Raw genomic sequence first — 24,338 nt, 5'->3', positions numbered from 1 at the left:
CTATTTCATTCATGATTTAATTTATGCTTATTTTGTGAATATACTATATGCTAGAATTACTTTACATACATGCATGCTTATCTGTTCTGATTGCTCAACTGGTTATTTTGTGCTTTATCTATATTTGTTGAATGTGTTATCTTTGCAAGTGCATCGATATCAAGTATTTACTTGATATCTTGATGCTTTGCATAATATCAGTATATCATAGTGGTATTGATTCTTAAAATGTTCATCTTTATAAAGTGTTACTTTGCCCAAAATTTTTTTTTCATCTTCAAGATCTTATTATGCATAAGATACATTTCATTGTGCTCTCACATCATTTTCATTTGTGATCAATCTAATGTTCATTAATCTACCTGAGATCACACATATTGGTTGCCACATTTCCTCTTGTACATATTTTTGATTAGACATCCTTTTTCTTTAAGAAGTAAGGTATCGAACGCCTTGATGTACTACCTTTACATCTTTTGTGAAAAAGGTTGTATATTCATTAATGTATTTCAAACATACTGTTGCCATACATCAAGTTTTCTTTAGAAGCAAGACATTGAACGCCTTGATGTACTGTCCTTGCATCTTCTGTAAAACGGGGTGTATGTTCAACTTATTTTTCAAATAAAACTAAAAGTTTTTTCCCATCTTACATTGTTTTTCCTTAAGATGTAAGGTATCGAACGCCTTGTTGTACTACCTTTACATCTTTTGTGAATAAACAGTGTTAGATAAATCTTGGTGTTTAACTTAACCCTGGAAACAATGTTTCCCATTCGTCTTCTTGTTAATTTCAGAATGGAGTTTCTACAAGATGGTGCTACAGAACAAATGACGAATAATTTTCGTCTCATGATCCCATTCACATGTCCTTTCGGAATAATCCCGGTGATGCTTACATATCACCCAATGCTTAATGTTTTAACCATTACTGCCGAAGGCATTGAAGAGGAACTCCTGTTTCAGATGTGGCGAACCATTGAATACGTTCCCGCAAGAGGAAGAGCTTGTCCCTTCTTCCGTTTCTCTCTCTAGACTACTGATGGTGCTTCACAGCAGTTTACATTCAATCTCAGTGATTTCCGTACTATCTTACAATTCCCTGCTGCTGATTCAAGACCAGGAGAAACAAGTTTTGTTGCAACTCCACCAACACTTGAGATGCTACATCGCGTACATGAGTTAGGTTATGATGGAGAGATTGCAGCCCTGAGCAAATTAAGAAAGAAGAACTTCCACCCGTTGTGGCACACACTTTGCTCAATAATCAACAATTGCTTGTCACCATCTTGCAAAGGTCAAGATGACTTTACAAAGGCTACACTTTCATATCTTTTTGGGATTGCATTCGATGTACATCTGGACTTTGCAGCGATTGCATTTGATCATCTAAGACTACAAGTAAATGGAAAGTTCACAGCTAACAAGAAATATATTGCTTTCATCCGTTTCTTGTCTGTCATTGTAGCACACTTTGTCAACAACAACGACAACATTCAACGGTTTCCCAACTCAAGGCGTGCATTCATTTCCAGTTTCCGAAGTGTTTATACAAATAACAGAATTGAATCAATTCACTTCATGCCGATTCCTGAAACTCTGCTTCGCCGGGTGCCTATAGATAATCCTGATCTTAGGATGTACCGAGAGTATTTAGACGAGCGTATGGCGGCTCACCACCGAGCTGTGCCTTCCCCACGCTCGCATAGGTCGCCAAGAGAGGGTCATAGGTCTAGGAAAAGAAAAGAGGGGTCTGGAGTAGAATCGGCACCTGGCTCATCTATTCCTACGTGTTCTTTTTCTTCTGCAACCGAAATACCTGAATCATCTGCTCCTCAAAGAAAGAAACATAAAAAATCAAAGTCTAAATCAACAACAACTCCATCTTTCACCGCTCCTTCTCCTCTCACTACTTCATCTTCTTCTTCTGAAACTCATTCTTCACCATCGTCATCGTCTTCTACTGAAAGACAACGTCAAATTCCAAAATTTGTTGTCCGTGTGAGAACTCCTCTCCTACCAATTCCTGAGGAATCTCATGAAGAACAATCCTCATCTCATCATGAAAGTGAACCTCCTTTGAATGACGTTCTATTTGATATTCCGGAGGAACAAGGTGGTCTTGAGGGTGAGGTTGAAAAACATAATGGAGAGATTGTGTGGTCCGGGTTAAGTATAGGGCAAAAAGAAAACGATGGCCCTCCGACAGTTCAACCAATTAACTGGGATGCCACCACTAGGATAGAAGTCGAGGACTCCCCAACCTCGCATTCTACACCTTCTCGCCACTCTGTATCCTCTCTACAGGATCCAGTTTCATCACTACACAGGCACCAACCGCATCCACTATCGACTTCTCATTCGGAGAATGTTGATATTGAAGCAGTGGAGACTTCTGCCTCTCTCCCAACTTCGTTTGCTCACACAATAGAGTCTAGATCCCCTAGGACACATACTTTTGAGCACGCACATTCTTTAAATGTTGCTACAACAGACCGAAAGTCGGTGGTTCCACCATCTCAAGGAGTGTCTGGAAGTCCTGTCTATGTGTTCTTACCACAAGTTACATTGACAGGCACTGCGGAGTTAAGCTTTGAAGAAGCTAGGCTTGCCGTGCATTTTCAAGGTAAAACTCCCAGTTCAACAGGCTCTCTAGGAGACTCCGGACGTCTCACCAACCGGAACATTGTGCTTGGCATTCGTGCTCAGCCAATTCGTTCTGAAACAACCAATGTCGAGCAATCGCTTCATAAATCATTGGGAAGCCCTGATGGCCAAAACCATTCAGGCCACACTGTAAACCCTACGGAGCCTACAGTTGTGCAAACGACATCTACGTCGGTCGCTCATGCTCTTACATCTCAACCGCCACCAACCATAGTGCTCCGCACTCCTATGGATAAAGGAAAAGCCCCGGTCACTTCTCCATCATCCTCTTCAACTTCTAGCCCTCCTCCAAATCCAGACAGCATTAGGCTTAAAGCTAATCCTGAAGAAAGACAACTCTTTCAAGATCTTGAAGCCGCTGGACTTCTTCCCCACTCTAATCCTCGCCCACCAAAACCAACGCTACCTCTTGAACCATCCTCGCCCCACCCATCACCTTCTTCTTCACTTCCTAAAATATTCCCTGGTCCAATGCCTCCCGAAAGCCGTGCAACTCTTGATTCTCTCTATGATTCTCTTCTTGCCAATCTTCTTTCTCTTGAGGGACAAACCGATTCTTTCGATCTAGCAATTCAAGCATCCATTCAAGCTCGCTTTGATCATATGCACCAACTCAAACTTTCCCAAGATCAAGCAGCCCAAGATCGATTCTTAAAAGAGGCTCAACTCGAAGCGGCACTTAAAAGAATAACCGAACTAGAAGCTTCATGTAAATCAACTGCAATAACGCATCAGAGGCGTGATGATCCTGATGATCAGGATCAGCACGAGGGGGAGAATATTGAGCGAACTGAAGAAGTGAATGTGGAAGATTCAGTGGCTGGAGCTAGCGCTGCAACAGAAGTTATTCATAGTTCTGACATCAGAGATGATGCTCAATCTCGAGGTCTCAGTCTTGATCCCACTGTGATTGTTGAAGATGCAAATAATGATGAAACTCAAGATATCGATGATTTTGATTTTGGAGGTAATGAAAATGATCTTAATGATGACAACAACTCTTCTGACAATGACGATCTTCCTCCCCCAAGCTTTGATAACTACCCAAAAGTCCCTCAACCAAAACCGTCACTCAATCAAATGAACTTTGACCAACTCATCCATCACCTCAATCATCCCCAAATTCATATCAACCCAAGAGCACCACCTGTCCAAAATAATGAAGGAGGTTTTCGATCTAATGAAAGGAAAAGAATCAATTACCTCACCATTCACCCAAATCTGTTCAAATTAACAAAATTCCTTGAAGAAAAGGCTTCTCAAATCTTCTCAGGAAAACAAGAGCTGAAAAAGATCAACATTGATGAACTAAGAGCACGAAGAGCATACGAGTTTGATCACCAAACGAACAAGTACTTAGAAGATATGTTGAAAGCCAAAAGCCAAAAAGCTAGCAAAATGTGGAAAAACCAGTTTAGAATGAAAATTGTTGAAGTAATTGGTTTCCACTTCAAAGAATGGCGTGAACCAGGATTTGCGAGACCTCCAGGGTTATGTGGTTGTTGTTAAAAGAGAAGATGGGGGTCAGTACATGTTCGGAGAAGCGAGACTCAATCTTCTGTCTGCTGATGACTTGATCTTTCTTCTTCATCACTTTGGAAGTAAGCTTGTTCAACAAGATCCTGAGAATCAAGAAGCATATTATGCGATCAAGAGATATATGGACAGCCTTATCCTAAGTCAGACACAAAATGACTTTCAATTGGCTATTGAAAAGAGAAGAAAGAAAGTTAATCTCACGGTGCCCAATCAGAGGATCCAAGGAATCAATCTGGAAAACTTCAATACTGGTGCTATATTTGATAATCCAAGAGGGTTTGTATTCGTCAGTGATCAAGGACACAAAATATTCATCAGACTTGAAGAACTTTGCAAATACTCTGATGGGACATTGAGAGAGTGTGTTGCGGTGTTTGAAAGTCTCAAAGAATTTGAAGATAATGAAAAGGAGAAGAAGAGAATTGAAAGAGTGATCAAGAAGATAAAGTCTAGGTTGGATCATAGAACGAGATCAAGAAAAATCTAAGATGCAAGATTGCCAAAAGCACAAGAAGGTGTAATTCACCATCCACTGGGAACTTGGGTCAGATATTTGCCCAATAATGAACAAGGTCTTCACAATATGCCTCCAGTTAATTTTGCCGACAATATTATCGAACCACCCAATCGACCTGATGACCCAAAATACCATTTTGTGCCTAAGAAATATTGGAAGGAATCAAAACGCAAGTACGAAAAACGAGCCTTCAAAGATCAAACCTTTCTTCACGACAAACTAGAATCATCTACAAAAAAGCGAAATAGACGCCAAAGTAAGAAGAAAAGAGCTAATCGTTGATCTTTTACAAAACAACACTAAGGAGGAGATTGTTAACTTTATATTTTGTAGTGCGTGTTTTGTAAACTTGTATTTAATATGTCCTTGGTGTTTAATATGTTTAGATTAAGGGTTTGTCTTGTAATTAATTATGTACTTGTTTGTAATTAGTTAAGGGGTTTATATGCAAATTATAAGCATATATAAACTCTCTCATGAAATGAAAAAATAACCTTTTGACCAAATAATTATTGCTTGTTCTAATACCTATATTCTCTATCAAAACCTACATTCCCTTTTCACTTAAAGGTTCATTACACATTTTAGCATATTTTACAGAAAGCCGTTTAACACGTAATATATGTTGCCTCTGTCACACGTACACAACCACTATCTTCTTTTCAACCGTTTTATATGTATTCACATGTTAGAGCTAGCATATGTAGTTTATACTTTTTAACTAGATATAAACAAAAACAGAAACAACAAGCAATAGTAATTAAGTGAATTGAAAGCCAAACGCCTAGATCCAGCTGTATATATGATTCATGACATGTACGACACATATATACGTTTGCTTCTAATATTTTGGACATCACATATAGAGTAATGAGTGAGAATTGAGTTGTTAATTAACACATTATGCTTTCTTTTTCCTTCTCCACATTATCTTCGTTTAGCCATTTCTTTCCATGTACAGTGTTAGCATGCATGTTTTATATGTTTTAACTAATTAATTTGTTAAGAAACATAACCAAATCTAATATATTGAATCTCAATCCAATAAACATTCACAAACTGATTTCAATCAGATTAAACACAAATAATCTAAATAAATGTTTACCCCCGTTAATTGGTTGTAAACCTATTATCTATATTGATCATAGTTCTATTACAAACAAATCTAAAATAAACGAACAAAATTATTGGAGAGGAAGTACAAGAATCAAACGGTCACAATGATCTCTAAATCTCTCTCAAGAAACCCTAAACAATCATAATGGAAGATATATAGACGACAATCTTCAGCTTTCCAATCTTCACCCTCTTCTTTCTCTCTTTGACACTTTTGGCACCAAACCTGCAAAATAGAAAAAAACTAACACAAAAGGTCCCTCAGGTTTAAATTGTTTAAGTTAAGGCTATAATTCAACATCCCCTCTTAGCCTTAACCTTAAACACATCATAGAGAACTAATTTTGAAACTAATTTGTCATGCTGAACCTTGTTCAAACCTTTGGTTAGTATATTAGCAATTTGATTTGCTGAATCAATTTTCCTTGTTTCAATGACACCTGCCAAAATTTTGTCTCTAACAAAATGAAGATCAATTTCAAGGTGTTTTGTTCTTTCATGGAACACAGGGTTGGCTGCAAATTTGATTGCAGCCTCACTATCACAATGCATAGGAACAGGGAGCCACTTGCCCCATTTAAGATCATCAAGCAGTTTTAGAACCCATATAATTTCAGAGGTAGCAGAAGCAAGGGCCCTATATTCTGCTTCAGCAGAAGACGTGGACAAAGTAAGTTGTTTTTTACTTTTCCAAGACACCAATGACCCATTCAAGAACAAGCAGAAACCAGTAACAAATTTCCTGGTAACCACACACTTAGCCCAATCTGAATCAACAAAGGTTTCAAGAGAAAGTTTGGGGTTCTTGACAATGTGAACCCCCAACCCAGGTGACCATTTCAAGTATCTTAATACTCTGAGAGCAATTTTCACATGAGATTTTAAAGGTTTATGCATTAACTGACTCAAGCAGTGAACAGAATAAGCAATATCAGGTCTAGTGTGAGTGAGATAGATAAGTTTTCCAATGAGTTTTTGATATTCAGTGATATTATCAATGATGCTATCTTTCTCATTAGCTTCACTAGTAATAATCAAGTTCTGCTCAAGAGGAGTTGCAGAAGGTTTACAAGCCAGCAAACCAAACTCACTTAGCAAATCCAAACAGTATTTTCTTTGAGAAAGACACAACCCAAATTCAGTTTTAATAACTTCAATTCCCAAAAAATATTTGAGAATTCCTAAATCTTTAATCATAAATTTAGACTTAAGAAACATTTTGAACTCATTAATAGCTTCAAGATTGTTACCAGTAACAATAATATCATCCACATACACTAATAAGGCAATGAAGACATTTCCTTCATTCTTTGTAAAGAGTGAATAATCACTCTTACTTTGCTCAAACTTATCTTCAAGAAGAGCATGGGTGAGTTTGGCATTCCACTGCCTAGGTGCTTGCTTTAATCCATATAAGGATTTTTTAAGTCTACAAACTCTCTTATCATCACAATTAAAGTAACCTTCAAGCAAAGACATGTACACAATTTCATCAAGTTCACCATACAAAAATGCATTGTTAATGTCAAGTTGAAACAGAGGCCAATTCATTTGCACAGCTAAGTTAATCAAGCATCTAACAGTGACAATTTTAACAACAGGAGAAAATGTTTCATCAAAGTCCACACCAGGTTTTTGGCCGTAGCCTTTAGCAACAAGTCTAGCTTTATACCTTTCTACTTCCCCATTAGCCTTGTACTTGATTTTATATACCCATTTGCATCCTACAGGTTTTCTACCTTCAAGTAACTCAGTGACTTCCCAAGTATCATTATCATATAAAGCACTCATCTCAAGATTCATGGCCTCTACCCAATTATTATCTTTGCAAGCCTGCCAATAATTAGCAGGCTCAACAGATTTGTTCAACTCAGAAATAAAAGCAAAGCTGTCATGATCAAGATTAGCATAGCCAAAAAAATTTTCAATACCAAATTTTACTTTAGAATCAATGACAAAATCTTTGTATTTATTTGGCATGTGTGATGACCTTTCAGACCTTCTATTACCAATTGACTCAACATGTTGATTTTCAGGTTCATTAGTAGTGTTGTTAATATCTTGATTATTACCCTCAGATATGTTGTTATTTTCCTTAAATGTTGCTGCCATCTCATGCACATTGGCACTCTCATTGGAATCTGGTAAGATGTCATTAGGCATTTCACCTAGATCAATAGTAGGAGTGCCAGAATGTGCAGAGTTGCTGCCATCACTATTAGGAGAGGTAGCAGGGTCATTTTCATCATAGGGTATATCAGTTTCATCACACAAATTGAAGAACTTAAGATGATTTATTTGTTGATCATTATTATTATTATTATTGTTATTATTATTAGCTTCATGCTTTATTTTAAAAGGAAAGACTTTTTCAAAAAACTTAACATCCCTTGAGTAAAAAAACTGTTTCTTATCTAAACTAAATAATTTGTAACCCTTTTTATAGCTACCATAACCAACAAACACACACTTCTCTGCTCTACTACTAAACTTGTCATTATTGACAAGAATTGTGGCAAAGCAGAGACATCCAAATATCCTTAGGTGAGACAAAGAAGGTTCTTTTCCAAATATCATAGAATAAGGTGATTCTCCATGCAACACAGAAGATGGCAATCTGTTAATCAAATAGCAGGCAGTTAAGACACATTCAGACCATAAATACAGGGGTAATCCCCCCTGAAATAGAAGAGCTCTAGCAATATTAAGCAAATGTCTATGCTTTCTCTCAGCAATCCCATTTTGTTGAGGAATATAAGCAATAGAGGTTTGATGAATGATGCCCTTATTTTCACAAAACATGATGAAATTTTTGTTGCAAAACTCAGTCTCATTGTCACTTCTAAAGGTTTTAACCTTTTTTCCAAATTGATTTAAGATTAGATTATAAAACACAACAATGCAGTCATAGACCTCAGCTTTAGATTTAAGCAAATAAACCCAAACAACTCTTGAGTAGTCATCAACAATGGTTAAAAAATACTTATGTCCTTCTAAGCTTGAAACCCTATAAGGTCCCCAGACATCAAGATGAACAAGTTCACCAAGTTGACTGGATTTGTGATCACTTAAAGGAAATGGCTCTCTAACTTGCTTGGCCTTTTGACAAATTTCACACATTCCAGTTTCTTTTGAAAAATTAAAACCATTTTTTTTATTCAGGGCAGTCAAGGCTTGGTCAGATGGATGACCAAGTCTATCATGCCATATTTGCTTAACAGGGTAGGAAGTGACATGACACTTATCAGTACCTTGATTAAAGTAGTAAAGACCATCAATCTGTCTACCAATCCCCAGAATTTTCACATCCCTCAAATCCTGAGGTAACACATAACAGGCATTCTCATTAAAAGCAACTATGCATTTATTATCTCTTGACATCTTATGCACAGAAATTAGACTAACACAATATTCAGGAACCACAAGAACATCATACAGAATAATGTCCTTGGATAAAATCATATTACCAACTTTGGTAATGAAGGCTTCAGTGCCATTAGGATGAGATACTCTTATTTTTAAATAAGATATATCAATCACATTAACAAGGTATTTATCAGTATAAGTGAGGTGTTGATTTGCCCCAGAGTCACAAATTAACCCCAGGGTCTCCAAAGCAGCCTTAATTTTTGAATTAAAGCAAACAAACTTATGAAAATTCTGATTAAAGAAGCAATTGTTGTTAAACAGTTTTATACCTGCCATATTCACTTTCACACTTTGACTAGGAGCACCAACAGAATTTTCCTTGATTAAAGAGATTAACTGAGAGATCTGCTCATCAGAGAAAGAAGTAGAGGTACTAGAACCAACAGTATTATTGTTATTAACAAATCTTTTGTTAAAGTTTTGAGAATTTTGAAAGCCATTTGTCTTCTTCTTACCAAAGTCAGGTGGGTATCCTATGATTTGAAAACATTTATCTATGGTGTGACCATTGTAACTACATTGTTCACACACAACAGAAGGACCACTTGGATTCCTTTTAAAAGTAGAATTTTTGTTGCCAAACTTGAAATTATTTCCATTAGACACCTTTCTTTGAAAGCCAGTTTTAAAGTCATTTTTGTTATTCACATTGGAATGAAACACAGAAGATGAGACCTTATGAGAATTGCCACTAGATATCAATCTATGTGACTCTTCCCCAGAAATAATACCATAAGCATGTCTGACATCAGGTAAATGATCCTTAGATAAAATGTTACTCCTAACTTGCATATAAACATCATCTAATCCCATTAAAAATTGCATTAGTTTCAACAACTAATTATGCCTTTTAAAATCCTCAGCAGCATGACAAGTACATTTAGGCAATTTAACAAGAGCATCAAATTGCTTCCACAGAGCATTAAGTTTATGATAATAGTTAGCAATAGTAGAACCATTTTGACACAGAGAATTAATTTTATGATGCAAATTAAAAGTAACAGACCCATCAACCTTGTCATAAGTACCCTGTAATTCAGCCCAGACATGAGAAGCCCTCTTTGAAAAAATTTGACCAACATATAATTCTTCTGAAATTAAGTTTAAAATCCAACCCAATACAACAGCATTGACTCTGTCCCATTGTTTTCCTAAGACTTCATCCCTATTTGACCTTCTACAAGTTCCATCAATAAACCCAATTTTACTTTTACCCTCAAGAGCAAGTATCATAGCACAAGACCAGATATTATAATTTTCAGTTCCTTTGAGTTTAACAGAGACAACAGTTAAAGAAGCAGAGTCATTAGGATGCAAATGTAATGGGTGACTTATATCAAGTTTACTTATTCTTGTTGCAGTTTCACTTTCAATAGATTCATTATCAGTGTTATAATCATAGTCATGCAAGTTATCATCCATATCCATGATGGCAAGTAAAAACAAACAAACACAGATAGAGCACACAAGATCAAGAACACACAAATAAACCAACACAGCAACAAGAACACACAAGCAAGTAAGAAGAACAAAAAAAAATGAAATAAAGTTATATATATATATATTTTTTAAAAAAGAAAATAATCCTTTATCTCCCAAACAGTGCCAGGGACAGGATTCTTTGCCTCTCACAGAGGTAGGTCAAGTTTAACACAGTTGGTTTTGTGAGAGAAGGATGATAACAAAAAACCTTTTTTTTTAAAACAAAGAATAAGGACAAAGAGAGAAAAAAAAGGGAGAAGAGGATGCAAACAGTGCTATTTAGAAGACTCAGATGATGGAACCCTACTAGTTTATTGATTCACTTAGTCAATAAACATAGCAGGATCAAAGCAGCAGAACACCAGGAGAAGAAGTTTATCTATTGATTTACTTAGTCAATAGAATAAACCCAGAAGATCTTGAACCACCAGAAAACCCTAACCCTAAAACAAGAAATTAGGGTTTCTGTACACACCTAGATCTTTAAACTCAAACGGTGATTAAATAATCATACGCCGTTCAAGAAAACCAGATCTTAATCAAAAGAACCCCAAATCGATCAACAAACCCTAAAATTATTATTGAAAAGATTTAGGTGAAATTAGTATTTTCCGGAACCTGTCTCTGATACCATGTTAAAAAACATAACCAAATCTAATATATTGAATCTCAATCCAATAAACATTCACAAACTGATTTCAATCAGATTAAACACAAATAATCTAAATAAATGTTAACCCCCGTTAATTGGTTGTAAACCTATTATCTATATTGATCATAGTTCTATTACAAACAAATCTAAAATAAACGAACAAAATTATTGGAGAGGAAGTACAAGAATCAAACGGTCACAATGATCTCTAAATCTCTCTCAAGAAACCCTAAACAATCATAATGGAAGATATATAGACGACAATCTTCAGCTTTCCAATCTTCACCCTCTTCTTTCTCTCTTTGACACTTTTGGCACCAAACCTGCAAAATAGAAAAAAACTAACACAAAAGGTCCCTCAGGTTTAAATTGTTTAAGTTAAGGCTATAATTCAACATAATTAAAGATACCTCAATGGAGAGGCGCAACTAGCAAGGTTTAGAGGATGGTTATATGATATGCTGTAGCCTAAAGAAACGCTATGTTGTTTACAAAGGGAACATAATTTTAGGGAAATTCAATTATTACCACTCATTTTGATAAATTTACCACAATTGTACATTACTGTAAAACTTGTAAGTTAGTTGTAGTACATACATAAAAAATTGTGGTACGAATATTATTTTTCATAATTTTAGTATGGTTCCAACATAATTTTTTTTTTTTGGATCTAACCACAAATTAAGAAGTACCTTAAACCAGAAACAAAAAGATCCAAGCTTATCTATTCTTATTTAATGACGAGAGAATTGTAGTAATATTAGTACTACAGAACTTGACTATATACGGGTATATTTAATTTCCTTAAAAGATGGGAAATTAAATACTATTTTCAATCTTTGTAACTGATTAATTACTCGTACGATTTTGTTATTAGAAAACCAAAATCACATCCGAATTAAGTAGAAGACCGGCCAGGTCGAATTGAATTCAGTTGTATAGGCATGCATCTTGTTCATTAGTTGGTACGATAATTTGTCCCAAAATTTGCCTCCTCCCCTCCTCCAAAAGTGTCGACCATATTGGAGTTAAAAAACGTATATTTAACACAAGAGATGAGATATATACTAGCTAGGCCCTCCATATATATATATATATATATATATATGTTCTTAAATATTACTTATAAACCCAGCTTCTTCGGTCACTAATTTAACCACCTCGTAGATATGAATTGAAGAAACCACCCACAATCCTCGATCTAGCTAGTTGATTTCCATATTTTGTTATATATATATATATACGGAGTATATAGTTCGTAACACACGACTTAGAGTTTTCATATACTTTTTATTAAATTGTCGTAACTGATATATGTATCAACCCTATATATATAATAAAAATCAATTTATAATTAAGTTACTTAATTAATTCCATTTATCTTTCACATATTGGTTTTCAAACCCACCTCTAATGTATTAGCTAGCTAGGGAGTATATGCATGCAAGGGACCACTTAGATCAAGTGGCTGCATTTATATATATATATGAAATTAAGAACTTGCTGGAGCAAGTGGCGTCTAATCATATATATATATGGCTGACAAATGATACAAGCTCGATCAGTTGATTGAGTCATCGGGTTAATTTTTATACATCAACCGAAGGTTCAATCGCCGTTAGTTAACCTTTAGTCGAGGGTCTTTTCGTTTGGTTTAATTATTTTCTTTTAAAACTTACTCACCGCCGTTATATGTAACATGACCCGGCCAGTTAAGACAAACGACGATCCTGATCTACGATAAGACCTTCACCTTTGAATAATAAAGACAAGTTTGCAACCCATAAGTGTATTACATACGATCAATGCATACGCGTGTATGTATATTAGCATATAATACAATATAATATAGTGTACACACGTATATACTAAATATGATGTGACGTTTAAACCCAAGTGGCCACCATTTCCATACAGAACAAAACAGCTTGTCAAATGTCCTGTAATTTGGCCCCTTCGTTATGGTCCATTAAATGCGTGTATAGCTTATATATATATTTAATCATTATATAAGCAAAAATATATTGGAGTGAAATAACATTAATTGAAGATTAAGGTGTAACAATACAATACTAATACCTTTCTAGCTAAGTCATACAATATATATTGGATTTAATAATGAAGTTTGATCTATAATAATCTCATATATACTTTATTAGACCATATATAAATGGTCGAATAATATTCTATTCTTAATTATTACTCAACCTAAAAAGGATGTGTGTACGTCATGACTTGTCTATAAAATGGTAGAAGTAAGTCACATAAATAAAAATCTCACAACACGAGTGAGCTTCGATCAAATGATGCTTGTGATATTAGCAAGCCTCTTGGTAGTGTATATCTTATACCAATTTTATAGATCCATTGATCAAAAGAGAGGCCAAGAATGTTACATCTTAAACTACGAGTGCTTCAAGCCACCCGATGACCGAAAAGTCTCCACCGAATTTTCTGGTGAAAGGATGAAGCAGTGCGAGAACTTGGGCCTTGAAGAATACCGATTCCTTTTACGTGCCATAGTTAGTTCCGGCATTGGTGAAGAGACGTACGGTCCAAAAAACTTCTTCTCGGAACGTGGAACAAACTCTACACTAAGGGACACTCAATTTGAAATGGACGAGTTTTTTACAGAAACCCTTGATAGACTGTTCAGTCGATCAAGGATTTCTCCACAAGACATTGACATACTAGTTGTCAATGTCTCTGTGCTGACATTAGTGCCATCACTAACGTCACGAATCATCAACCATTACAAAATGAGAGAAGATATCAAATCTTTTAACATTTCTGGAATGGGATGTAGCGCGAGTTTGATCTCTATCAATCTAGTTCAAAACATGTTCAAATCTCATAGAAATAAATTCGCTCTCGTGTTAACCTCGGAGGCAATTGCTCCAAACTGGTATAACGGGAGTGATAAGTCTATGATTCTCACTAACTGTTTGTTTCGGTGTGGTGGTAGTTCAGTGCTCCTAACTAACAAACCGGCTCTACGAAAGCAAGCCATGTTTAAGCTAAAGTGTTTAGTTCGAACCCATTTGGGATCAAACGATGAAGCTCACACATGTTGCAGACAACAAGAAGATGACCAAGGCCATATAGGATTTTTCCTAGGGAAAAACCTACCGAAAACAGCAACACGAGCACTAACCGAAAATTTAAAAACCATAGCCCCCAAGATAATACCAATAGCTGCAATCTGTCGTTTCGTTTTGCTAACACACATCCAAAAATTTGTGGCAAAGAATTTGGATATCAAAGTTAAAAAGAAGGTGAGTTTGGACTTCAAGTTGGGGGTGGACCATTTTTGCTTGCACCCTGGTGGTAAAGCGGTGATCGAAGGGGTTAAACAAAGCTTAAACTTAACCGATGACGATATGGAGCCATCAAGAATGACGCTACACCGATTTGGCAACACATCGGCTAGTAGCTTGTGGTATGTTTTAGGATATATGGAGGCAAAGAAGAGGTTGAAGAAGGGCGATCGCGTCTTAATGATTGGATTTGGATCCGGATTCAAGTGTAATAGCTGTGTTTGGGAGGTCTTAAGGGACTTGGATAATAAGAACGTGTGGGAGGACTGTGTTGATAATTTCCCTCCAAAGTCTTTACTTAATCCATATTTATCGAAATATGGATGGATTAATGAAGAAAATGCGGCAGCTGAACTTGAAGCTATACTAGAAGCATCATCTCGATCAGCTGCAGCTTAAATGGCTGCTAGCTTAATTTCTTTTTTGGAATATGATCATCAATCGATCATGCATTCATTTGGTGGAAAAATAAAAGATATATATTCTTGTTTAATTACTACTCGTATATGATATAGGATATATACCGATCGATACACACTTTCATACTTTCATTTTATCTTTCTCTGTATTTTAATTAATTACCTCCCAAGTCTAGTAGTAGTCTTTTGATATTGTAAACATTTTCGTATTAACAAAATTGTATAATTTAAAGTTTTCGTGAAATAATGAAACTTCTTTTGATGTGGCCGGGTAGTCCAATGAGCGAGGTTCCCATTACATTTGATCGATCAGTCGTAGATATATTATTAACACCAATACAAACAAAATCACATGTTAGGACGTCATGTCACGTTCAAGACGTTTTTTTCATCGGTCAAACGCTGAAACTTAAATATTATTGACAGATTACATATACATAGATGGATTGTTAGAACGTAGAGACATCTTTAGAAAATCATTCAAAAAATTAAACTCAACCATTGAAGTATGTGATCGTGTCCCGGTAACAAAATTCCACGCATTGCCGAGTGACATCGTCTTTTTGAACCCGCTACGTACCTAATTTTTCCGACTTTTGGTGGCTTCATGTTGCATCACATGGATATACATGGTTGACTATTTCGCTACTTCAAACGTCATAATGAATTCTAATTTTAGAACATGATTAAAGAAACAATCCCCTGGGGACTTGAAATTTGAGTCCCTTGTATTCAAAATCCGATTTGAGCAAAATGATTTTCGAGCTAGAGACATTAACTTTTTCCGAAAATAACCAAATTTTCTCTTTAATTAGAGATATTTATATAAAGAGCGAATGCCTCTTAACACAACACCCACCGTTCAGAAAATCATGATTAAATAACTACTGTACTTTTTATAAATATATAGTCCATAAAAGAAAGACAATTTGCGATAGAGGTGTTCTTTTTTAATCTTTGCTCAGTAATATCTTTCATCCAAACATTCATTCTGAAAAGGGTCGAATTAATGTGTATCCAGGTAACCAGCAGAGATCATAAAGGCCTAGGTTTGGGTCGCGTTTAGATAATCTTCAACCTGGACACGAATTGAATCGGTTGCTAAACCTGCTAAGAAACATGTCAGTAAATCCGTTAGAATAAATGAACGTAGAAATACATGTATCACTAGTGACCCATAAAAACTTTAAAGTATTATAGTTTGTGATATTTTAAGCAGAGTATTTATTGCGGTAAGTGTGGAGTTTTAATTTGATTGTTTCAATTCACTCACATTGCCAAATAATAAAACACACATTTGGTACGTTTGTAATGCTTAAAGTTTTAATCAGGCCGGATAACTTAACCTGGAGTTAATCCAGGCTAACATTCAAAATAGAGAGTCTAAAACTAACCATTAACACTTAGCTACCAAGACATGTGCTTCTTAAATTGTGTATATAATAATTAATAAAATACTCCGTACTAATTTAATTGATTTTGATAGATGCTTGTAACCACTCACCTCATAAACCAACAAAAGTAAACAATTTGGTTGGGTTGGCCCTCCACTTTTTCGCCATATGATCTGGACTATTTATTCACCCGATTTAAGGTTTGGTCAAATTATATTTTACAGAAACTTATTAGACTAATATACTCCCTATAAATTTTCAGCGTTAAATGTTAGTAGCGTTTATGGAAGTCACGAGTTTGAAATCCGTATCACATGCCCTTCATGAACTTTATGCACCGGCCTACTCTTTTTTTTCAGATTGTAAATCAAAGCTTTAAGAACATTCAAATCTATAAACATTTTGTAAGAGTTCGGAAAATATATGATGATATTTTTCGATTTCTGTAGCTAGTTCGATGCTTTGTTGCCTAGTTTGTATTGACTTTTAAGTTAGGAAGAATTTTATACTCCATCCGTCCCAATTTAAAAGTTCAAGTTTGATTGTCCAAATCTTTCTTTCGCAACTTTGACCATTAGTATTATTCTTTGTGTTTTATAATACTTGACGAAAGTTATATCATTATAAAATACATTGAAAACTTAATCGATTCATATATATTACATCAAGTATTACATAACACAAATAGATTTTTAGACGGTCAAAGTTAACCATGAAAGACCGAAAATGTCAAACTATGACATTTAAATTGTGACGGAGGAGTATATGTTACTCATAAAACGCAATATATGCCTATATAGGAGTAAATAATGCTTTGTATAATGGTGTTAAAACATGTTTTCGGCGTACATATATAACATAATACTAAATGTATGCTCGTTCGATACGGTGACGATGATAATAACAACGATGTGGCGACGACGACAGTAGTGGCGGTGTGGTGGTGGATGTAAAATTAATTGATGTAAAAAGGGTTACTATGGTTATTTAAGGGTTGGAAGATCTATGTTGTAAATTATTTTATTAAGTGTATTATAGGTATATTATGTGAAAATGTTTAAGTTAGTGAATAAAAAAGTGAGTTAATATGGTCATTTTATAATCAGAATCGCCTAAAAGGAATTGCCTAAAAGGAGAGAGATAACTTTATATAGGAGTATCGATGTCGAGTTTTTTTTTTTTTTCAAACAGTGATATTTTTGAGTTTTGATTGTTCAAACTTCAAAGCCTATTGCATTCAAGGCCAGTACAAACCAAGGTTGGCTAAGGTTAAAAGATGGGCTAGAGAAAAAAGATCTAGCCCAAAAGCTCAAACGGGCTGGTCTATTGACGTTAACCCAACTTAGATATCCCAGAAAGCAAAAAGTTCTAGTGAAAATGGAAATGAAATCCACATCACAAAATCAATAATGGCCCAAATATAGACCAAATTTTAATGCTCATGAAAGATTTGAAGTTCAGCTATTATTGGCTATGACAGCAATAAGAGTCCAAATCAATAATTAGTACACCAACGCGCGTAGTACTTCAGACTTATTTCCTACCGATGCGGTAAAAGTCTTCAAGTTTCATGGGTGGTGCATATGCATATATATGCTTTCCAAAACTTCTTATGTTTTCTAATAGTATGAGTGGTAAAAGAGTCAACACGACCTACGTACTGGAAAGTTTATATACATGGACTGGGCTTGGATTCAGATATTCAATAGTTTGACATGATTAACATAATGTATTCGTCTTTTTTGTCTTCAATTGATCGATCTATGAATTTATCAACCCCGTTATGACACGTAACAATTGACGTACTCCACTGCACTAATTAACTCCTTAAGTGAAAGTTAACTCCTTAAGTGAAAGTTAGATGATATTTGTTATTGATGTACGTAGTCATAGAAGAGGAAGCAGAATCGTTCGTAAGGAACTACTCTATTATTTGTTGTGACTAATTAATATATTGAGAGTAATTACACATTCAACCCTTTAGTATTTACAATGAGAGTAATTACCCTCTAGTTATAATGAGAGTAATTACACATTCAACCCTTTAGTATTTACACATTCAACCCTTCTGGTGTTTAATGTGTGTACCATTATTCCTCTTAGTTACAATCACCTAATGGGAAACCCTTTACTACGTCTCTAAGAGTAAATACACCCATCATATATTTACTTAGACATAGGGATTTCAGTTATCGTCAATTATTCTAACAGATTGATACATAATCAGTGACGGTCACACTAACGTGGTTCCAACAGATATTTGTTATTGATGTACGTAGTAATAGAAGAGGAAGCAGAATCGTTCGTAAGGAACTACTCTATTATTTTCATATAGTATATGCATGTGGTTAAATTTTTATTTTTTTTTTAACTCGATCTTTGTGGATATTTTAAAGGACCCATTTAATTTGTGACAGGCGGGCAAAATCTGACGATCTGATTCCTATTGGCTCTCACTAGCTAGCTAGCTTTGGGTACGACTGGCTAAATGCTATGGACGACTGGCCCAACACCCATAATTGCCTTTTATTTGTTGTGACTAATTAATATATTGACTGTCTTTACTCATGTATAAATATTTTTGGTAATTTGATTTACGCTACTGAATATTGATACTGTTAATTCTTATCACAAAATCGTAGCACACTTTATAATTAGTATTTGGTGCGGGCTGTCAATTTCTTTATCTCAATATATGTGGTGTTGTACGCATTTTTGAAACTACATTAACTGATACAAGCACACCAATTAAGCTAAAAGAAAGAGCCCTATTTCATAGAAAAGGACTGCCAATTAAGTTTTGGATGTTTAGTTAAAAATAACGAAACTAAAAAGACACTTCGTAGCTGGAAAGAGGTAAAAGATTCAAATCAGTCAGCTCACCATATATGGTTTAAATTATGAGGTTGTTATTAATGTTCATGTGGTAGATGAAATCATGAAGATGCTTTAATGGTTTTACTGAAACTTAACTTTTCACTGTACGTACACAATTAGTTCATGGGCCCTAACACTTGTCTGCACTCTGCATGAATATTCAAAGTAGCCCGCGATATCTTAATGAAATTTGGTTAATATATAAAACAAGGTTTCGGGTATCTTTTTATTTTATTTTTGTTGTGATTATCTTAAAAATTTCGCTTAGTATTTGAGTTTTAAAGTGAAAACATAGATTATTTTAAAGTGAAAACATAGATTATTAACATACGCCTCAAATATAAATTACAAAAATAAATAGAGATTGTGGAATTGAATCATTTAGAATACATAGACAGAAATAAACATCCTTTACAAATCTCAAGGTATTTTACGCTAGTGATCACGGGTATTTTCTAAATCCACTATGTGGGCCCAATGTGAGTTTACCCAAGGTCTCAGGTTCAAGTCTTGGGGTTAGCACAGGGGGTTGGAGGTTTAGAAAATCTCTTGTTAAAATTGTCTACAACACGTCTGAATCGAAACTCACTTTACAAAAATAAATAAACATCCTTGATTGAGTTACGGAGATATACGAATACCCGTTATCTGATACTCTCTCCGTCTAATTTTAAATATCATATTTTGACTTTTAAAATACTTTTTCTTTTAACTAATTAAATTTAAGTATTTTTGTTTGTATTTTATAATAGTTTGATGAAAATTATATTAATTAAAAATATATTTAAAACTCAATTTATTTGTAGATATTATATCAAGTGTTATATACGAGTAGTATATAATATAAACATAAATATTTATAATCAAAATTGAATGTAAAAGATTCAAAAATTCAAACTTAAAATGAGACGAAAAACATTACAATGTTACTAATATAACAAAAAAAAAACCCCTCAAATATTAGTTTTCTGATTGTAGCATATATTATGCAGTTGCAGGCCTATTGCAATTTGCATGTACGACTTTTCAAGCTGGAAACCTAATCAATCAATGGTTATATGGGTCCTGTCATTGGAACATCCAAATTTTGGCATAAATACCCAAATATTATAAACCCCAAGATAACTAGCAAGGGTTTTTCAAGAAACAACATTTAACTAAAATCCTCCTCCCTTACTACTCCTCTACTATAAACCCCAAAATAACTGGCAATATATGGAGTTTCTAATACAAGTAATGCTTATGCTTACAATCTCATATGTTAGCTATCTCCTAGCAAAGGTGGTATTCCGTCGAGGCCAAACTTGCTACATGATCGACTACGAATGCTACAAGGGAAACAAAGGGATGAAGCTAAACACCGAAGAATGTGCAAAGATCGTTTTACGCAACAAGAATCTTCGTATCGAAGAGTACAAGTTTTTGTTACAAACCATCGTGAATTCAGGCCTTGGTGAAGAAACATACGGGCCAACAAACATCATTTCTGGTGAAGAAGAACACCCGAAACACCTTGATTCTATATCCGAAATGGAAGCTGTATTTTACGACACACTTGATAGTATATTTGGCAGGTCAAATATCTCACCATCTCAAGTAGACATCCTTGTGGTAAATGTATCTTTACTTTCAGCTGTCCCTTCTTTAACATCTAGAATTATAAATCGTTACAAAATGCGCGAGGATATTAAGGCATTTAATCTATCGGGAATGGGATGCAGCGCGAGTGTGGTAGCCATCGATCTAGTGCATCACTTGTTCAAGACGCAGACGAAGAAAATAGCGGTCATTGTGAGCTCAGAATCGATGTCGGCTAATTGGTATTGTGGAAGAGAAAGGTCTATGATGTTGTCTAACTGTCTTTTTCGTGTAGGAGGTTGTTCTATGCTTTTAACCAACGACACGGCTCGTTATAAGAATCGAGCGCTTATGAAGCTGACGTGTTCGGTTAGGACTCATTTTGGGGCTAACGATGATGCCTACACCTGCTGCATGCAAGTAGAAGATGATCAAGGATATCCCGGTTTTCGTCTTACTAAAAACCTCACCAAAGCTGCTGCTCGATCTTTATCGAAAAACTTACAAGTGCTGTTACCAAAAGTGCTTCCACTTTCGGAGATTATCCGTTTTGCAAGAAGCAAAAAAGGCGGGTCAAAAATCAACCTGAAAGCTGGGTTAGAGCACTTTTGTATACATCCGGGAGGTAGAGCTGTGATTGACGAAGTGGGGGCGAGTCTAGGACTAAACGAGTACGATCTCGAGCCAGCTAGGATGGCGTTGCATCGATTTGGCAACACGTCTGCGGGTGGGTTGTGGTATGTTTTGGGATACATGGAGGCAAAGAAAAGGCTGAAGAAAGGTGATAGAATCTTGATGATCAGTCTGGGTGCGGGTTTCGAATGCAACAACTGTGTTTGGGAAGTGATCAATCGAAACATGGATCGAGCCAACGTGTGGGAAAAAGTGATCGAGACTTATCCTCGAAAGAAAACGATGAATCCGTTTTTAGAAAAGTATGGATGGATCAATGATGAAGCTATTGGTTTTATCAAACAAGAAGATATAGCCAAGATGATCCTTAGTTTGGCCTAGCTAATTAAACCAAGCTAGTGTTCGACAAATCAAAAACAAGTTCTGCCATTTTTCATCAAATCAGAGTCATTCTGTTACAGTTTTTCAAGTTTTTACCTACAGATATTGCTTCAGATTACAGATCGATTTTATTAATTGTTGTATGTGTACGTGTTTAAGTAATAATTGTTGTTCACCAATTTTAATTTGTTGTTTATTCAAGTGATATTGATTTGATCGAGCAGTAACACAGTAGTATTAAATTTGAGTTCATAACTTGCTCTTTATTTTTCATTTGATTTCTCAAATACAGACAGAGTTTTTGGGATTTTGTTTTGAAAGAATAGTACTACTATGTGATCAACACAAACAATTGGGCTATCAAAACTAATAATCCTGATCGAGCTAACTAAATTATTATGTAAAAAAGCTACAAGAAAAGTCTATATGTGCTCTGTTTTAAGGGCCTAACAATAAAACATCATGTATTTGATTAAAGTTATGTATATGACACCAATTTAAATGAGCTCAACAATAATGCCTTAATTTGTCTCTAAATATCACCTGTGAAACTTAATTATGTTACCTTTTTAATTAGATACGAATCTAACATTTTAGTTAACTAAAAATACAAAAACATCATTCGACTCCTTTTGAGAAAGGTGAAAATTTAGGATAAACCAATAATCTTGGCAATCTCTTCAGGTTCAAGAAGAGCCATGGCATGATCATTCATCCATCCTAGCTGAGGTTTATTCATGTTTTCCGACGGGTAATCATCGATCATGTCGCTCCAGACATTCGTTCGATCATCCATGTCTCTAGTGACCTCCCAAACACAGTTGTTGCATTTGAAACCCGCACCCAAGCTAATCATCAAGATTTTGTCACCTTTCTTTAGCCTTTTCTTTGCCTCTAGATATCCTAGAGCATACCAGATACCCGCGACCGATGTGTTCCCAAAACGATACAGTGCCATTCGAGACGGTTCAAGATCAAATTCGTTAATACCTAGACTTTTGCCTACCTTGTCAATAACGCCTCTTCCACCCGGATGTATGCAGACGTGTTCTATTCCAGATTTCAAGTTGATCTTTGAACCAACTACTACTTTCGGGTTGATTATTTTTGAACCAACTAATTTCTGGATGATTTTGGAACGTGCTTTTAGGCTCACGAAACGCATGATCTCCCAAAATGGAAGCACTTTCGGTAGAAGCACTTGAAGATTCTTCGACAACGATTGAGCTGCAATGTATGGGAGAGATTTGGTGAGCCTGCAACCGTTGTATCCTTGATCATCTTCCACATGCACACAACAATTGTAAGCTTCATCGTTCGAGCCAGAATGGGTTCGTACCACACATTTCAGCTTCAAAAACGCCTTATGAGCCTCTTGACCCCGGTCATTAGTTAGAAGCATAGAACAACCCCCTACACGGAAAAGGCAGTTAGCCAACATCATAGACCTTTCTCTGCCACCATACCAATTAGCCGCCATTGATTCCGAACTTACAACAATGGCTAATCTGCCTTTTTGAGTCTGAAACAATTTCTGAACCAGATCAATAGCAATTACACTTGCACTGCATCCCATTCCTGAAAGATTAAATGCCTTGATATCCTCACGCATTTTATAGCGATTTATAATTCTAGATGTTAATGAAGGGACAACTGGAAGTAAAGATACATTCACCACTAGTATATCAATTTCAGATGGCAGGATTTTTGACCTGGCAAATATGCTATCGATGGTCTCGTAGAATATTTCTTCCATTTCAGATAGAGAATCGACGAGTTTAGGGTGTTCTTCTTGGCCTAACATGACTGTTTTTGGGCCATAAGTTTCTTCCCCAAGCCCTGAACTAACATAGGTTTTTAAAAGGAACTTGTAATCTTCTTTAGAAAGGTTGTTCTTGTTACGCGAAGCAATTTTCGAGGCCTCTCTGTTGTTGAGCATCATTTCTTTCCTGCCCTTGTAGCATTCGTAGTCGATCATGTAGCAAGTTTCATTTTTGAGAATCACATTCATCATTACAAACCAAAAACTAACACAAATAATGAATGTAAAGAAAAGCATTAGTATGGAGGTTATGGACTCCATATATATAAAGCAATGACAAATTAAACTAGCTAGGATGAAATTTAGAGGGATTTTAATTGAAGTATGTTTCTTAGTAATATGTCATTTCTAAAACCTATTTATAAAGAGTGGTTAATCAAAAGCATATATGCATGAGTATTTACAATTAACCAAACTACTAATTGTAGGGCCCAAAAAGGTACACGAGTTTATGAGGTTCCTATCAATGTACCTTTTCTTTTTTTAAATCGTACGGATCAAGTAACAAACTTAAG

At 35.4% G+C, this 24,338-nt stretch overlaps 3 protein-coding genes across 3 annotated transcripts; 2 read left to right on the top strand and 1 right to left on the bottom strand.

Moving 5' to 3' along the window:
• The first annotated feature begins 13,628 nt into the window (after positions 1 to 13,628).
• LOC122584650 (3-ketoacyl-CoA synthase 12-like) lies at positions 13,629 to 15,400 on the top strand. Its single transcript, XM_043756693.1, has one exon. The coding sequence runs from the start codon at positions 13,649 to 13,651 to the stop codon at positions 15,116 to 15,118; it is 1,470 nt and encodes a 489-aa protein (XP_043612628.1). The 5' UTR covers positions 13,629 to 13,648; the 3' UTR covers positions 15,119 to 15,400.
• Positions 15,401 to 20,561: 5,161 nt separating this feature from the next.
• Positions 20,562 to 22,228, top strand: LOC122584652 (3-ketoacyl-CoA synthase 19-like). Its single transcript, XM_043756696.1, has one exon. It carries the CDS (start codon positions 20,625 to 20,627, stop codon positions 21,999 to 22,001), a length of 1,377 nt encoding a protein of 458 aa, XP_043612631.1. The 5' UTR covers positions 20,562 to 20,624; the 3' UTR covers positions 22,002 to 22,228.
• A 405-nt stretch (positions 22,229 to 22,633) lies between these two features.
• Positions 22,634 to 24,085, bottom strand: LOC122584654 (3-ketoacyl-CoA synthase 19-like). The gene has a single exon (XM_043756698.1). The coding sequence runs from the start codon at positions 24,082 to 24,084 to the stop codon at positions 22,651 to 22,653; it is 1,434 nt and encodes a 477-aa protein (XP_043612633.1). The 5' UTR covers position 24,085; the 3' UTR covers positions 22,634 to 22,650.
• Positions 24,086 to 24,338: the final 253 nt, after the last annotated feature.

The sequence above is a fragment of the Erigeron canadensis genome, unplaced genomic scaffold, assembly GCF_010389155.1.
Source record: "Erigeron canadensis isolate Cc75 unplaced genomic scaffold, C_canadensis_v1 Conyza_canadensis_unscaffolded:94, whole genome shotgun sequence".
In the NCBI taxonomy this organism is placed as follows: domain Eukaryota; kingdom Viridiplantae; phylum Streptophyta; class Magnoliopsida; order Asterales; family Asteraceae; genus Erigeron; species Erigeron canadensis.
The sequence above is the reverse complement of the archived record's forward strand: the minus strand, read 5'-3'. Positions and strand labels throughout refer to the sequence as shown.

Bases quoted from the DNA above. Each gene is read 5' to 3' on its own strand.
- LOC122584650 (XM_043756693.1), top strand. From the start codon at position 13,649: ATGGTAGAAGTAAGTCACATAAATAAAAATCTCACAACACGAGTGAGC.
- LOC122584652 (XM_043756696.1), top strand. From the start codon at position 20,625: ATGGAGTTTCTAATACAAGTAATGCTTATGCTTACAATCTCATATGTT.
- LOC122584654 (XM_043756698.1), bottom strand. From the start codon at position 24,084: ATGGAGTCCATAACCTCCATACTAATGCTTTTCTTTACATTCATTATT.